At 44.8% G+C, this 14,944-nt stretch overlaps 2 protein-coding genes across 2 annotated transcripts in view; one reads left to right on the forward strand and one right to left on the reverse strand.

Moving 5' to 3' along the window:
- mroh1 (maestro heat-like repeat family member 1) overlaps window positions 1-10,397 on the forward strand; it is an 89,676-nt gene extending 79,279 nt beyond the window's left edge. Inside the window, exons 40-42 of the mRNA XM_060825244.1 lie at window positions 4,073-4,175; window positions 4,730-4,795; window positions 8,272-10,397. Of these exons, the coding sequence (XP_060681227.1) occupies window positions 4,073-4,175; window positions 4,730-4,795; window positions 8,272-8,354 (252 nt within the window). The 3' untranslated portion in view covers window positions 8,355-10,397. The remainder of the gene's footprint in view (window positions 1-4,072; window positions 4,176-4,729; window positions 4,796-8,271) is intronic.
- Window positions 10,398-11,404: 1,007 nt separating this feature from the next.
- bop1 (BOP1 ribosomal biogenesis factor) overlaps window positions 11,405-14,944 on the reverse strand; it is a 164,773-nt gene continuing 161,233 nt past the window's right edge. Inside the window, exons 15-16 of the mRNA XM_060825243.1 lie at window positions 12,309-12,416; window positions 11,405-11,635 (exon numbers count right to left, since the gene is read on the reverse strand). Of these exons, the coding sequence (XP_060681226.1) occupies window positions 11,482-11,635; window positions 12,309-12,416 (262 nt within the window). The 3' untranslated portion in view covers window positions 11,405-11,481. The remainder of the gene's footprint in view (window positions 11,636-12,308; window positions 12,417-14,944) is intronic.

Raw genomic sequence — 14,944 nt, forward strand, 5'->3', positions numbered from 1 at the left:
ATGATGCTGTTCTAACCTATCCCACCTGCCTGCACATGGTCCATTTCCTCTGTTCCCTGCCTGTTCATGTGTCTATCTAAATGCCTCTTAAACTTTGCTTCTGCCATCCTCCCTAGCAGCAACACCCACTGTCAAATAAAAAAACTTCTCATAAATCTCCTTTAAAACTTGCCCCCTCAACTTTATATACTCCTGTCAGGTTGTTCCCTCAGCCTCTGATGCTTTAGCGAATACAGTCTGTCCAACCTCTCCATTTGGCTAACATGCTCCAATCCAGGCAGCGTCCTGGTAAACCTCTTTCACACCCTCTCCAAAGCTTCCACATCCTTCCTATAGTATGGGGACCAGAGCTGTGCGCACACTGCTCCATATACGGCCTGACCAAAGTGTTATCCAGCTGCAACATCTCTTGCCAACTGTTCTACTCAGCGCCTGAACCGATGAAGGTAAGCATTGGCATTACACCTTCACCACTTTATCCACTTGTTTGGCTGCTTTCAGGGAGTTATGGATTTGCATTTCCGGATCCTTCATTGCTGCTCAGGATCCTGCCCTTTACTATATGTTTTCATCTTGCAGTTAACCTCCCAAAATGCATTACCTTACACTTTTCCAGATTAAACTCCATCTGCCAGCTGTATCCTTTGCGATCCTCCTCACTATCCACAACGCCACCAACTTTCAAATCATCTGCAAACTTACTAATTAGACAACTGACATTTTTATTACAAACATTTATTTCAATTTCAAACTACAGTGATCCCGGCACTGTATCTTGGACACTAGTAAAGTCTTTGACCAGGTTCTGCACGGTAGACTAATTAGTAAAGTTAGGTCGCATGTCAATTGGATACATAATTAGCTTAACAGCAGGAGACCGAGAAATGGTGGAGGGTTGTTTTTTGGACTGGAAGTCTGTGACCAGCAGTGTTCCCCAGGGTCCTCTGATGTTTATCATTTTTATAAAAGATTTGGATGAGGATATAGGTGGAATAGTAGACTGTCAAGAAGGTTTTCCGGGGGCTCTGACCCGAAACGTCGAATTTCCTGTTTCCTGGATGCTGCCTAACCTGCTGTGCTTTAACCAGCAACACATTTTCAGCAAGTGGGTCAATGGGCTGATAAATGGCAAATGGAGTTCAATCTGAATATAGGTATTGCATTTTGATACAACAAGTAAGGGTAGGATTTGCACACTGTAGGGCCTTGGGTTGTGTTGTAGAACAGAGGGACCTAGGGGTACATAACTCTTTGAAGTTTGCGTCACATTAGACAGGGTGGTTATAAAGGTGGTAAAAATATTCCTGATGAAGGGCTTTTGCCCGAAAGTCGATTTCGCTGCTCGTTGGATGCTGCCTGAACTGCTGTGCTCTTCCAGCACCACTGATCCAGGGTGGTTATAAAGGCATAAGCACATTTGCTCATGTTTGTCCTTTGAGTATAGGAGTTGGGACATCATGTTGAGGTTGTACAGGACATTGGTGAGGCCTGTCCTGGAATACGGTGATCAGTTCTGGTCACCCAGTTATAGGAAAGGTATTATTAAGCTGAAGAGATTTACCAGGATGATGTTGGGTATGGAAGGTTTGAGCTGGACAGGCTGGGATGTTTTTAACTGGAGCGTAGGAGGTTGAGAGGTGACCTTATGAAAGTTTGTAGAACGACTTTTAAGCGACTGCTGGCCATGCACATGGATAGCAGTGAGTTGAGAGATGCGTAGGTTAGCTTACTATATTTTACATTATGATTAAGTCTCAGCACAACATCGTGGGCCAAAGGGCCTGTTCTGTGCTGTTCTGTACTTCTCTATGAGGGGCATAGATTAATAGTAGTTGTCTTTTCCCTAGGATGGGAGATTTCAAGACGAGGGGGCTCAAATTTATGGTGAGAGGAGAGAGCTTTAAAGATATATGGGGCAGATTTTTTTTGTGTGGAATGTACTTCCTGAGGAAGTGGTGGATGTGGGTACAATTACAAGGTTTAAAAGACATTTGGATAAGTACATGAATAGGAAAGGGGCCAGGAGCAGGCAGGTGGGAGTGGTTTAGCTTGGGATTATGTTTGGCATGGACTGGTTGGACCAAAGGATCTGTTTCTGTGCTATGTGACTCTAACACCAATGGTCACAATTTTCCAGTTAGAGAAACATCCTTCCCACAGCTACCCTCTGTCTTCTGTGACCAAGCCAATTTTTTATCCAATTTGCTAACTCATGTGATTTGACCGGCCTACCATGAGGGCTCTTGTCATATGCTTTAGTAAAGTCCATTTGGACAACATCCACTGCCCTACCCTCATCAATTGTCATTGTCACTTCCTCAAAAACTCAGTAAAGTTTGTGAGCCAAGCCCTCCCTGCAGAAAACCACGCTGACGATGACTAGTAAATCCATTCTTCAAATGCAAGTAAACCCTGTCCTTCAGAATTGCCCCCAATAATTTCCCTGCCACTGACGGATGGCTCACTGACATAAAACATAGAACCTATAATTTCCAGCAATCTCCCTGCAGTTCCACCACAAAACCAGCATTCGGTTGTATACATGAGAGTGCTGATTGGTTAGCTTGTAGATTATAATCCAGCTGTAACTCAGTCCTAGACATCTTATTTAATAGGGTGTAGGTTTGCTCGCTGAGCTGTAGGTTTGATATCCAGACGTTTCATTACCTGGCTAGGTAACATCATCAGTGGTGACCTCCAAGTGAAGCGAAGCTGTTGTCTCCAGCTTTCTATTTATATCTTTCTCCAGGATGGGGTTCCTGGGGTTTGTGGTGATGTCATTTCCTGTTTGTTTTCTGAGGGGTTGATAGATGGCATCTGGATCTATGTGTTTGTTTATGGCGTTGTGGTTGGAGTGCCAGGCCTCTAGGAATTCTCCGGCATGTCTTTGCTTAGCCTGTCCCAGGATAGATGTGTTGTCCCAGTCAAAATGGTGGTTTTTTTAATCCGTGTGTCGGGCTATGAGGGAGAGAGGGTCGTGTCTTTTTGTGGCTAGCTGGTGTTCGTGTATCCTGGTGGCTAACTTTCTTCCTGTTTGTCCTACGTAGTGTGTATGGCAGTCCTTGCATGGAAGTTTGTAGATGACGTTGGTTTTGTCCATGGGTTGTATTGGGTCTTTTAAGTTTTAGTTTTTGTTTGAGAGTGTTGGTGGGTTTGTGTGCTACTAGGATTCTGAGGGGTCTCAGTAGTCTGGCTGTCATTTCTGAAGCTTCTTTGATGTATGGTAAGGTGGTTAGGGTTTCTGGCTGTGTTTGGTCTGCTTGTTCTTGAGGAATCTGCGGACTGTATTTTTTGAGTATCCGTTCTTCTTGAATACGTTGTATAGGCGGTTCTCCTCTGTTTTCTAAAAGGAGAACCCCATCCAGGACAAACATAAATAGAAAGCTAGAGACAATGGCTTCGCTTCACTTGGAGGTCACCACTGATGATGTTACCTAGCCAGGTAATGAAACGTCTGGATATCAAACCTACACCTGAGCTACAAACCTTGCAAAAATCTTATTTTATCTATAAATCCCCACCTCCCCACCCTGAAGCCCTTGATTAGATTCCAGTCTGTAACTCATTCCTAGTTATCTGTTCCATTTATAAACCAACCCTCCACCATCTGAACCCCTCATTACATGCCAATCTCTAACATTCCCATTTTGTTTTAAATATAAACACCTCCCCACTGAAGCCTTCAATTAATTCCTGGTGCTGATAGCCTGCACAAGGGATCTTCTAGCCATTGCTCTTCAGTTTGCAGGTGAAACAATCCATATTCTTCTCCTCATGCGATATAAATGTTGGAGTGCTGCATGAAGTGATATTCTTGCAAAATGCCCTGAGCTAGCATCAAATGAACCATTTGCCTTAACCTGGGCAAACACATTGGGAGATCTACATTCAGATACAAACCTAGCTGCACTTCCTCAATTCCACGCCCCACCCCATGAGTTAGAACCCAGATTGATTGCTTGTTTGAACACAGGTCAGTGGTGAATTTTAGCTGGGTGCTACAGGCTAACATTGGCGATCTTCGTATTGATGATGAATGGGAACCAGCTCTCTTGTTTTTGCTCCTCTTCAGATCAGTGATTTCCCGGAGAAGGTCAACTTTTACATAATGGGCAATGTCTCTTTCTTCAAGAGTGTGTGGCCTGAGATTCGTGGAAATGCTGTCATGTTTACAGGTAAGCCAAACCTCCCGAGCAGAAAGGGCTGGGACAGGAGCTCAGGCACAAGTGAAACAGTAGAGTCATAGTCATAGAGAGGTACAGCACGGAAACAGACCCTTCAATCCAACTCGTCCATGCCGACCAGATATCCCAACCCAATCTAGTCCCACCTGCCAGCACCAGTAGCAGCTGTAGAGCCCTTGCGTATGATTGAGCAGCAGGGATTAATGAAGAGGTTTGGATAGCGGATACCTGGGAGTGAGTTACAGACTGGAATCAATTCAGGGGTTCTGGTTTGAGGCAATGGGGGGAATTACACATAAATTAACAGTTACGAGCAGTGAGTTAAACTCACCCCCAAACACATTCTACTTTATATATAGAGTAACATAGCCGAAAGTGAGTTATCGGGTAGAATCTAATTGGGAATTTGGGTAGGGATGCATAATAAGTAGATTGAGTGAAAGTGCACAGATTAATTGTCGTTAATTAGACAATGTTTTATCGATCTTTTCCAGGTAAGAGAATTCTGTTGAATGGAGAGGTTTAATGTTTATGTTTTTCTCCAGGGTTTCTCCTGGGCAATCTGTCACAGGATGAGCTTCAGTCCATTTCTCTGGAGCATGTGTGCACAGGTGAGTGAAGCTCACTGGTAGCTCCCTCACTCCCTGAGTTATGTTGTTTGCGTACACTCGTCATTCTCGGGCTGCACCTTAAGTTGACGTGGAGGTGCCTCTCTGGCTGTGCCTTGGATACCCCCTCGGGTGGGTATTTAAGGGTGTTGTGTATGGGTGTTTATATGGTGCAGGGGAGATGTCTCAGTTAGTGTAAAGTTGCTGCAACACTTGAAGACATTAAGTGAAAGCAGCTGTTCAGCTGGGAGCAGGAATGGAACGGAGTGCCTCTGCTGATGGAGTCAATCCTGTGATTAAGCTGCCTCAGTTTACTGCAGTCAATGAACTAATTGAAAGGGGTCCAAGGGAAGTCGAGGGAGGGGACAATGTTGAGCTGATTTACAACACAGTCGGGATCTGAGAGCTGTGGTCGGGATGAGTTCAGAGACCAGGTTTGTGTGATAAATCAAAGTTCATACAGAGACTCTCCCAGGAGCTGGATTTAAAGTTTTCTCAAATTCATAATAAAAACAAACTACTGAAAAAATAACATTATTGTACACCGGCTGCTTTCAAACGGTTAACTCTTCATGTTTCAAAATTCACACCCGCTCCTTTATCCCAATTTCTATCTGGAAGAAGATTAGATTACTTCCAGTGTGGAAACAGGCCCTTCGGCCCAACAAGTCCACACCGACCCGCCGAAGCGCAACCCACCCATACCCTACATTTACCCCTTACCTAACACTATGGGCAATTTAGCATGGCCAATTCACCTGACCCGCACATCTTTGGACTGTGGGAGGAAACCGGAGCACCCGGAGGAAACCCACGCAGACACGGGGAGAACGTGCAAACTCCAGTCAGTCGCCTGAGTCGGGAAATGAACCCAGGTCTCAGGCGCTGTGAGGCAGCAGTGCTAACCACTGTGCCACCATGCCACCCACACTGCACCTCCTTTTGACCTGCTCCTGCCCCCACACCGGGTAATCTGCCTTCCATCTCTATCTCAATGCCCCCTGCCCCAACAGCTTTTCCCCCGTTTCAGCACCCTCACCCTTCTACCTGGTGTACTGTCATTTTGGCTCCTGCCTCTGGATATGACTGTGTTACTGTCCCCACACTATCCTGCAAGCCCTGAGTTGAGGCTTGTTGCTGTGACTACCCTCTGGCCCAGCGTCAAACACATTGTGCACATCAAAGAGTTGACCGACCACAGATCAAAAACAAACAACTTCTGTCTTTGGTGTAATGGCAGCGTCACAGGACTACCAATCCAGGAACCCAGCCGAATGGTCTGAGCCAAAGGTTTAAATCCCATGGTGGCAGCTGGTGGAATTTCATTCCTTCCTGAATGTAGATGGTAAAGCTCAGGTCAGCGGTGGTGATTGTGACATCTGTCTCGTCCATGGAGTGTAAACAGTGATTTTCTTTAAGGGAGGAAATTTGTCACCATTACCTGATCTGGCCCGTGTATGACTCCAGACCCACAGCAATGTGTTTGAAATGTAGAAATTGAAGCAGGAGTAGACCATTGTGGAGTATAAGGATGCCGAGGTTATGCTGTAGTTATACAAAACCCTGTTTAGACCCCACTTGGAATACTGAGATCAGACCTGGATAGCTTATCTTAGGAAGGACATATTGGCCTTGGAGTACAAAGTAGGTTTACAAGAATGATGCTTGGACTTCAAAGGTCATTATGAGGAAAGATTTTACAAATTAGGCCTCGTTTCTGTCAAATTTAGAAGTTAAGGGCTGATTTGGTTGAAATCTTCAAGATATTAACAGGAGAAGACAGGGAATTTAGAACTAGGAACTTGGTCTTAAAATTTGGCCAGACTCTTTAGGAGAGACAATAGCAAGTACTTCTACACTCACAGGGTGGTAGATGTTTGGAATTCTCTTCCACAAACTAGATTGGTTAATTTTAAATCGTAATAACTTTAACAAAAATTTGAGAGACCTGAGCCCAAGGCAGGTAAATGAAATTAGATTGGTGATCCACCGTGATCCCATTGAAAAGCCGAACAGGCTTTTGAGGGACTGACTGGCCTAGTCCTGTTCTTGTGTTCCTATCTGGCTGCCTGAGTCTGCTCTCCCATTCTGAGGACCATGACTGATCATTCAATAGCCTCTTCTGCTTTTCACTCATGTCTTTGACCCCTTTAACCCCCCCCATGCTAAATGCAACTCCTCCTTGAAATCACTGTGTTTTGACCTTACCTGCTCTCTGTGGTGGTGAATTCCTGCGACACTCTACTCCCTGGGTGAAGAAATGTCTCATCTCTGTCTTAAATGATCTGCCCTTCATTCTTAAGATTGTGGTCTTGGTTCTGGGCTCCCGTCATCCGGAACATCCATCTTGATTAGCCCGGTTAGAATGTTTGTTTGAGATATATTTCTAAAAACCCCATCCCCCAATTCTTCTGAACTCCAACGAATATAATCCTAATTAATTCAACCTCTCCTGTATGTCAGATCTACCATCTTTCGAATCGGTTTGGTGAACCTTCATTATATCCTGACCACAGCAGGACATCCTTCCTCTGATAAGACAATCAGTATGGCAAACAGTACTCTCTCTGCGTGTGGTCTCATCAAGGCCCTGTACTAACTGCAACAAACCATCTCTTTTTCTTGGATTCCAATCCTTTCGTTATGAAGGGAAAAAGTGAGGACTGCAGATGCTGGAGATCAGAGCTGAAAATGTGTTGCTGGAAAAGCGCAGCAGGTCAGGCAGCATCCAAGGAGCAGGAAAATCGACGTTTCGTGCATGAGCTCTTCTGAAGAAGGGCTCGTGCCCGAAACGTCGACTCTCCTGCTCCTTGGTTGCTGCCTGACCTGCTGCACTTTTCCAGCAACACATTTTCAGCTTTCATTATGAAGGCCAATGTACCATTGGTCATCTTTTACTGCCTGCTGCACCTGCATGTTTACCTTCAGTGACTGATGCAAAAGGACACCCAGATCTTGCTGCACATTCTCCCCTCTCAATGTTTGTCATATAATTCTCTTAAGTATCTTCTAGAATAGCGCTAGTAAGAAGGCAGTTAGAAATGGGCAATGAATTCCGGCCTTACCAACAGAGAAAGTGAGGACTGCAGATACTGGAGATCAGAGTCTAGACTGTAGTGCTGGGAAAGCAGAGCAGGTCAGGCAGCTTCCGAGGAGCAGGAGAATTGAAGTTTCGGGCATGAGCCCTTCTTCAGGAATGGGGCTGAGAGATAAGTGGGAGGGGGTGGGGTAAGGTAGAAAGCAATAGGTGGTGTGGAAAACAAAAGGGAGATTATTGGTTTGTTTTAATCATCTGAAATGAAATCTGCCTTTTGAAAGTCCGTGTGGTTATCGGTTTGAATACTGATGTGAGGGGGGGGGAGGTGGAAGGGGAAAGACCAAGGAAGCTGAGTTCTCCCGGAAGGAAGACTCTTGGTCCTGGTGGTCTGCAGGATTGACTGTTTGAAGAGATTCTCTAATTAGACTTTTCTCTTTCCTAGCGATCATCCTGCTCCTGCGTGATGGTGTTCCCAGTGTCCGAATCAAGGCAGCTGAGGCTCTGAGTCTTCTCCACGAATTGTGATGGGTCATAGGATGGGAGGAGACTGCCTCCTCTTCTCTCTCCTCCTCCTGCTGCTGCTCAGAGACTGGTTTCCCTCGGATTTGTTTTTATAGAAAGGGGCTGGAGGGCAACGTGGCCAAGACTGTGGAGTGAGAGAGAATGGTCCCAAATGTTACAACTTTCAATCTCCCCCACTTGATTGACCACTAGTTGAGAGGGTGAACAAGGTACATGCTTGTGGGGGTGTTCACCACCTCTTCATCACTTACTGTTTCAGATCTGTCTCCCCATTTCCCTTGAGAGAAACCCAAATTCATTCCAATTCAATTCACTCTCTGCTACCAGTTCCAGAATTGTTGGGCTACTGACAATGATAAGTTGTCTCCTTTTTCTTTTAGTAAGGGCTTTTTAAAAATAATCATGTTGATTGCATTCTGCTGCTGGAGTGGTCTGCATGAGATATCTGATCTTTTGGAGTTACTCTTTATGCTTCCTTGTTTGGGATGTTTTGTGCCTTTCCCTAGTGCAGTAATGGCTCTGCTGCAGAGGCCATTGCAGTGGCTGAGGGCCCAGACCTTGCGCAAGTGGCCTGGACTCATGAATGAGCACCATTGGCTTCCAATCCTTTCTACCTGTTTTGCGTACGCACACACAGGCTGGTGGATTCACACAGAAAGACTGAATGATGGTGGTGGGAAAAGAAGCCATGGTTGGGTTTCTAAATACTGCAATCCCAAAATAAGTGTTCATGGATGGATTGTGCCTTCCAGCTGTGTCACACTGTGGCAGTTCCTGCTTCTCCAGCAGGCTGCGTTCTCTCCCTAATCCACAAGCAGTTGAGCACTTTTCATCTCTCTACTAGTCCCAATAACTCTCCAGATTCATTTTTTTGTGCGTCCAGGATAAGACAGGTTTCCCAGTTAGGTGGAGTCACTGTCTTGGGGACACTGATAAATTACTGGCTTTACTGAGGTTTCTGGTTTTAAGGTTGAGCTGTTTAATTCCAATTCATATTGTTCTCCTGCACGTGGGCATAAAATGTTAATTTTTCTGTCAAAAAGACTTGACTTCATAGCACCAAGAAGTTAAGCTTCAGTGAATTTAAATAGAGAGCTGTGATGGTGCTAAGTGACCTCTCCCAAAGATCCAAGGATAGAGTGGAATCTAATCTCTAAACGGAGGTGGGCAGAAAACACCTCCGTCTCCTCGACTAAAAGACCATTAAAGCTGGTACAGTGCTGTGACCAGCCTCCAGGTGAAGGTCCAATCTGTGAATGCTTGAACTGGCCTGTGGTTGAACGTTGGCCTCTCATTGCCTACCTGCCAGAACTCCCTCTGAGCCACCTCTCCCTTTCCTGAGAAGGAGTGATGACTGGTCTCTCGCTGTTGTAGTAACTTTTTTTGAGAAGGTGCTTTGTTGTCTCCTTGTTTTGAAGTTTTCTCCCAGTTAGTGTTTGTTATCCAGAAACACAACTCTGGTCCAGGGAGCAGGCTGACCTGGAGCTTAACTCTTCACTGCCAGTGCCTCAGCTCTGACCTGCCAGAGGGCTTGCAAGGAACTGGGAACTAGTACAAAAGCTTGTTGTCATTGAAGCAGAGAGTGGGTGGCCAACAACAGTGTGGATACGCACACAGTGCCCAGAAACCTAAAGGTACAGCAGTGATGCTGGCTGGACTGAAATAGGGATTCCTGCAAAATTGAACACAGGCACTAATTGTAACAGTTCAGGGGGGATTACACACACCCAACAGTTTCATTCAAAGGAGTCACTGCCCATAGCCTCAATTTGTTTGTATGTTAGATCATCAGATGGGAAAATTAGAAAGTGGGATATGATTTCTGACTCACAGGGAAATTGGTTTACGGGTTTCACCAGCTCCATCCCCAGCATTGGTTGGATTTCTAATTGCCTGGCCCACTTTAAGTGTAACTAAATTAAATCAGACTGGAAATGGCAGAGATGTCTTTAATAATAAAACTACTGAATGTAATGCCAATGTAAATCGGTGGAAATATGGTACATATTATACAAAGATCTAAAAATGTATATGATTTAAAAAGCATTGCTTTCAGGCTCTGTTTTATTTCACCTATTTATCACCTGTTTCAATCTGGGTTGTAGCCAGACCCTTTAGGAAAGGTGGTGATGGTGGCTGAGGACGTGGAGATCATTTACTGAATGGTAAGAGGTTGATGAATTCCAGTGATGTGAAGAAATGGGGACTGGCCTTGGACAAAGAGGGAAGGTGGATTTAAAATTTCAAAATGCTGAAGCTTTATGAAAGACGATCTGGAGTTATTTATTTAACTTATTGAATTATTTCACTTCTATGGAAGTGGATGATGTGCTTTATGGATCCTAATGAGTATTTTGTTTTCACCTAAGGGGGAAAAGCAGCTAGGGAGGAAATAGACTAGGTTTCTGTGATTAGGTATGGCTTGGCTTCCTGGAACACTAGCTAGTGGTCGGTAGATGATCAACCGCACTCACTACAAAGCTGCTGCACGAACCTGCTATGCTCTTACTACCTACCACTGGTATCTGACGGATAGATTTGCAGCCTGAACACCCCTTCACCAGCCACCATGGGCAACAGTGGGCACTGAGTCCAGAGGCTCTGTCTCAGAGCTGCTCACAGCTCTGCATGTTAAAAAGTGGAGCAGCCTTGGAAATGAATGAGTTTCCATTTTGGAAAGAAGGGAAAATTATGCTATGAATAAGGTGATCTAGGACAAGGATGCAGCTACACACATCAATGCTTCAAAAATGAGGTGATTTGTTCGTATTTTAAGCCAAACGCATTGCAGAAATTCATGTGATCTCAGTGGCTGCCCTGGTACTTTTGAAGAAATCCTTTAACAGAAATACTTGGTCTCTGCCGTGAGAGATGGCTGGTGTAAGTAACAAACACCCCTCGAAATACTAAGTGAAACTGCAGCGGGGAAATACACTGTATTGAGGGAGAGCAGAGGGTCTCTCTTCTTCAGGACAGTGCATGGAAAGGGCATTGTGCAATAGTGCACATGGATATAACATAGTCAACTGTTTCTCAAAGGCAGACACTGACCATTTTCTTCAATAACTGTTATTAATAGGAACAGTGGGTGTGGTAAAAGTCCAGTTGAGTCGGTACAAGCAGCTAAACGTTATGTGAAGAGGCGGATGGTAGAGTCTGCTCCTGATGAGAAGAGCCAAGGCTGGGTTGGGTGGAAGGTCACATCCAAAACGCCCAGGTCTCGTGTGATTGCATGGCCTCTCAGCAATTTCACAGGGACAATCAATGGGTTCTGCAGTAGGTCACTGAAAACAGAGAAAAAAAACTTAATTAGTACAACTGTTCAAGTTCTCTCCCCACCTGGCACTAATTCATACCCTGTGCAGTTTTACAGGAAACTGGCTCTTTGATGACCTTGTTCAACATGGAGTTGCAGACCCAAGTCCCAACAAGTAAAAAGTGAGGACTGCAGATGCTGGAGATCAGAGCTGAAAATGTGTTGCTGGAAAAGCGCAGCAGGTCAGGCAGCATCTGAGGAACAGGAAATTTGACGTTTCGGGCATAAGACCTTCATCAGGAATCCACAGCTGAGACTAGGGGACAGTTAGGAGCAGGAGTCCTGAATGAATCTCTCTCTCTGACTGTGGTATCTTTACACTTTGAGCAGTTGAACTAATTCAACACTGACCGTGGGATGAAAGGGTGGGGGGGCGCGAAGGAAAGAGAAACTCCAACCTGCGCAAGTAGCTGTGGCTACTGGAGGTGACATGTTACCCTGCGTTACCAGCAAGTCAGAGGGTAGGATACAACACAACGTTGAGGGATCATACACAGAATCTCACAGCGCAAGATGCTAGTGGGCCCATTTTGCTGGTTTAGCTCTTTGGTAGAACTATTCCAATTAGTCTCAGTCCCCTATTTAACCACCTGAGGCAGGCAGACAGATGGATAAAGACATAGGCATAGTCAGAGACAAACCTGTAAACCATTCCATGGCAGACAATAACAGTGCCATCATCAGATGCTGAGGCGAACAGTGGGTAATGTTTATGAAATGCTACACCTCGCAGAGCTTTCTTGTGATGCCTGTGAGCAGAGTAAAGACATTATTAATAATAATCAAACACTCTGGTATACAGTCTCAACACTCACTATGACATGCTATATAGTGACAGGGTGGCAGAGTTCCTCCAGCACAGGTAGGTGGTCATTTGGCCCACCATTATCAAATGGGTAAAAAATGAGGTCTGGAGATCACAGCTGAAAATGTGTTGCTGGTTAAAGCACAGCAGGTTAGGCAGCATCCAAGGAATAGGAGATTCGATGTTTCGGGCATAAGCCCTTCATCCTGATGAAGGGCTTATGCCCGAAACGTCGAATTTCCTATTCCTTGGATGCTGCCTAACCTGCTGTGCTTTAACCAGCAACACATTTTCAGCCATCATTATCAAATGCCAATCTTCTGTCATTTCTCTATTTCTATCCAAATCATCATCCAATGGAAAACAAACTCTGCTGCTGGGTCTTTATTCCTCAGCGTGAAGGCATTGCTGATCATCTTCTAACATTCTGTAGACTTGGAAAAGCTCTGACAGATTGATGGGGAGTTAATGTAACCCCAGTATTTAACAGGGAAGCAGAGAGAAAACCAGGAATTAGAGGAGTCAGCCTGCCATCAGTAATGGGGAAGATGGAGGATCAGTCTTGATCCTAATGAATGGTACAGCAGGCTCAAAGTGGGCTGAATGGCCACCTCCTGTGGACTGGAACAGTTGAGGAAAATAACCCATCACTAAATTATGAGTGACAGGTAAGAACAAATCAGGGTCAAAGTTTAAAACAGAGATAAGACATTTAAGACAGAGATAAGGAGAACAAAATTTCTGAGGTGTAGAGTCTTTGGAATTCCCTTCCTCAAAAGCCAGGGGATGAAAGGTTATCAGGGATATGCAATGTCGAGTTGAGGAGACAATCAGATCAATCACGACTTTATGGAATCCGGTTCGAAGGGCTGAATGGTCATAAAGAACATTACAGCACAGGAACAGGCCCTTCGGCTCTCCAAGCCTGCACTGATCCAGATCCTCGATCTAAACCTGCCACGCAGTTTCTAAGGATCTGTATCCCTCTGCTCCCTGCCCATCCGTGTATCTGTCTGGATACATCGTCAATGATGCTATCGTTCCCACCTCTGCTGGAAATGCGTTCCAGGTACCCAGCAGCCTGTGCGTGAAGAACTCCCCTCTCACCTTGAACTCATGACCCCTAGTAATAGAGTCCTCCACGCTGGGGAAAAAGGGTCTTGCTAGCCAACCTGTCTTTATCTCCATGATTTTGTAGACCTCAATCAGGCCCACCTCCCCCACCTCCAGTCTGTCTTTCTAATAAAAATAATCCTAATCTATTTTACCTCTCTCCATAGCTAGCACTCACCATACCAGGCCACCTCCTGTTCCTTATTTTGTATGTTTGTGAATACCAGTTTAAGCATTTAAATGAATAAATAAAATGCAAACAGTGACCCCAGAGTCCCACAGATAATAGCTCAATAAATAAATTATAATAGAATGGCTTTCTGCTCACTCCACAGTGGACTTTGAATTGACGTGGATGTAACTATCAAACTGGGCAGAGACTGAGCACCATCTCCATTCCCTATAATTAAACGCTGAAATATATCAACCAAATCGTTTTTGCACATTGTGTGCACCAACACTGAGAAAACACAGTAGCTCAAAATTCCCTAACCATAGGAGATGTTAGCGAGGCTGGTGGCAGATAGGAAACTCTAGCATAGCCCACCCCTCTCACAATGTGGAGACGCTGGTGTTAGACTGGGCTGTACAAAGTTAAAAATCACAACATGAGGTTATCGTCCAACAGGTTTATTTAGAAGCACTAGCTTTCGGAGCGCTGCTCCTTCATCAGGTGATTGTGGAGAGTAAGATTGTAAGACTCAGAATTTATAGCAAAAGTTTACAGGTGTGATGTAACTGAAATTATATATTAACAAATAATCCTGGTCTTTTTCAAGTCTCTCATCTTTTAGAATGACCATGTTGGTTTTTGTTCTTTCATATATAAATTGCAAAATGTTTTTTTACATAAAAAGTTACATTCTCAAGTGCATTTTAACAATTGGTGTCATGTCGGCCCAGATAAGGTATTGAAGGTGTTAGCTCCCTGTGAGGCTGTCTGTGTCACAATGATCAGACCGATTCTAATCCAAAAAACAGATTTACAGAATCTTACACGGATTCATGCAGTTTCTGAGCAAAGTAAAATGCAATTACAAATTCACCCCACATACTTATATGTGTATGTGTGTGTGTGTGTGTGTGTGTGTGTGTGTGTGTGTGTGTATGTGTAGTGCAATGGTGATCACCTGTAATGTGACATGAACCCAAGGTCCCGGTTGAGGCCCTCCCTATGGGTACTGAACTTAGCTATCAGCCTCTGATCAGCCACTTTTCTTTGCTACCTGTCCCAAAGTCCACCTTGGAGGATGGTCACTCGAAGGTCCGAGGCCGAATGTTCCGGACCACTGAAGTGGTCTCACCCTCTCACCGACTTAAAACCCTTTACACTCACACTTCCTCTCACACACACTCACA

The sequence above is a fragment of the Hemiscyllium ocellatum genome, chromosome 5 (assembly GCF_020745735.1).
Source record: "Hemiscyllium ocellatum isolate sHemOce1 chromosome 5, sHemOce1.pat.X.cur, whole genome shotgun sequence".
Taxonomy (NCBI): domain Eukaryota; kingdom Metazoa; phylum Chordata; class Chondrichthyes; order Orectolobiformes; family Hemiscylliidae; genus Hemiscyllium; species Hemiscyllium ocellatum.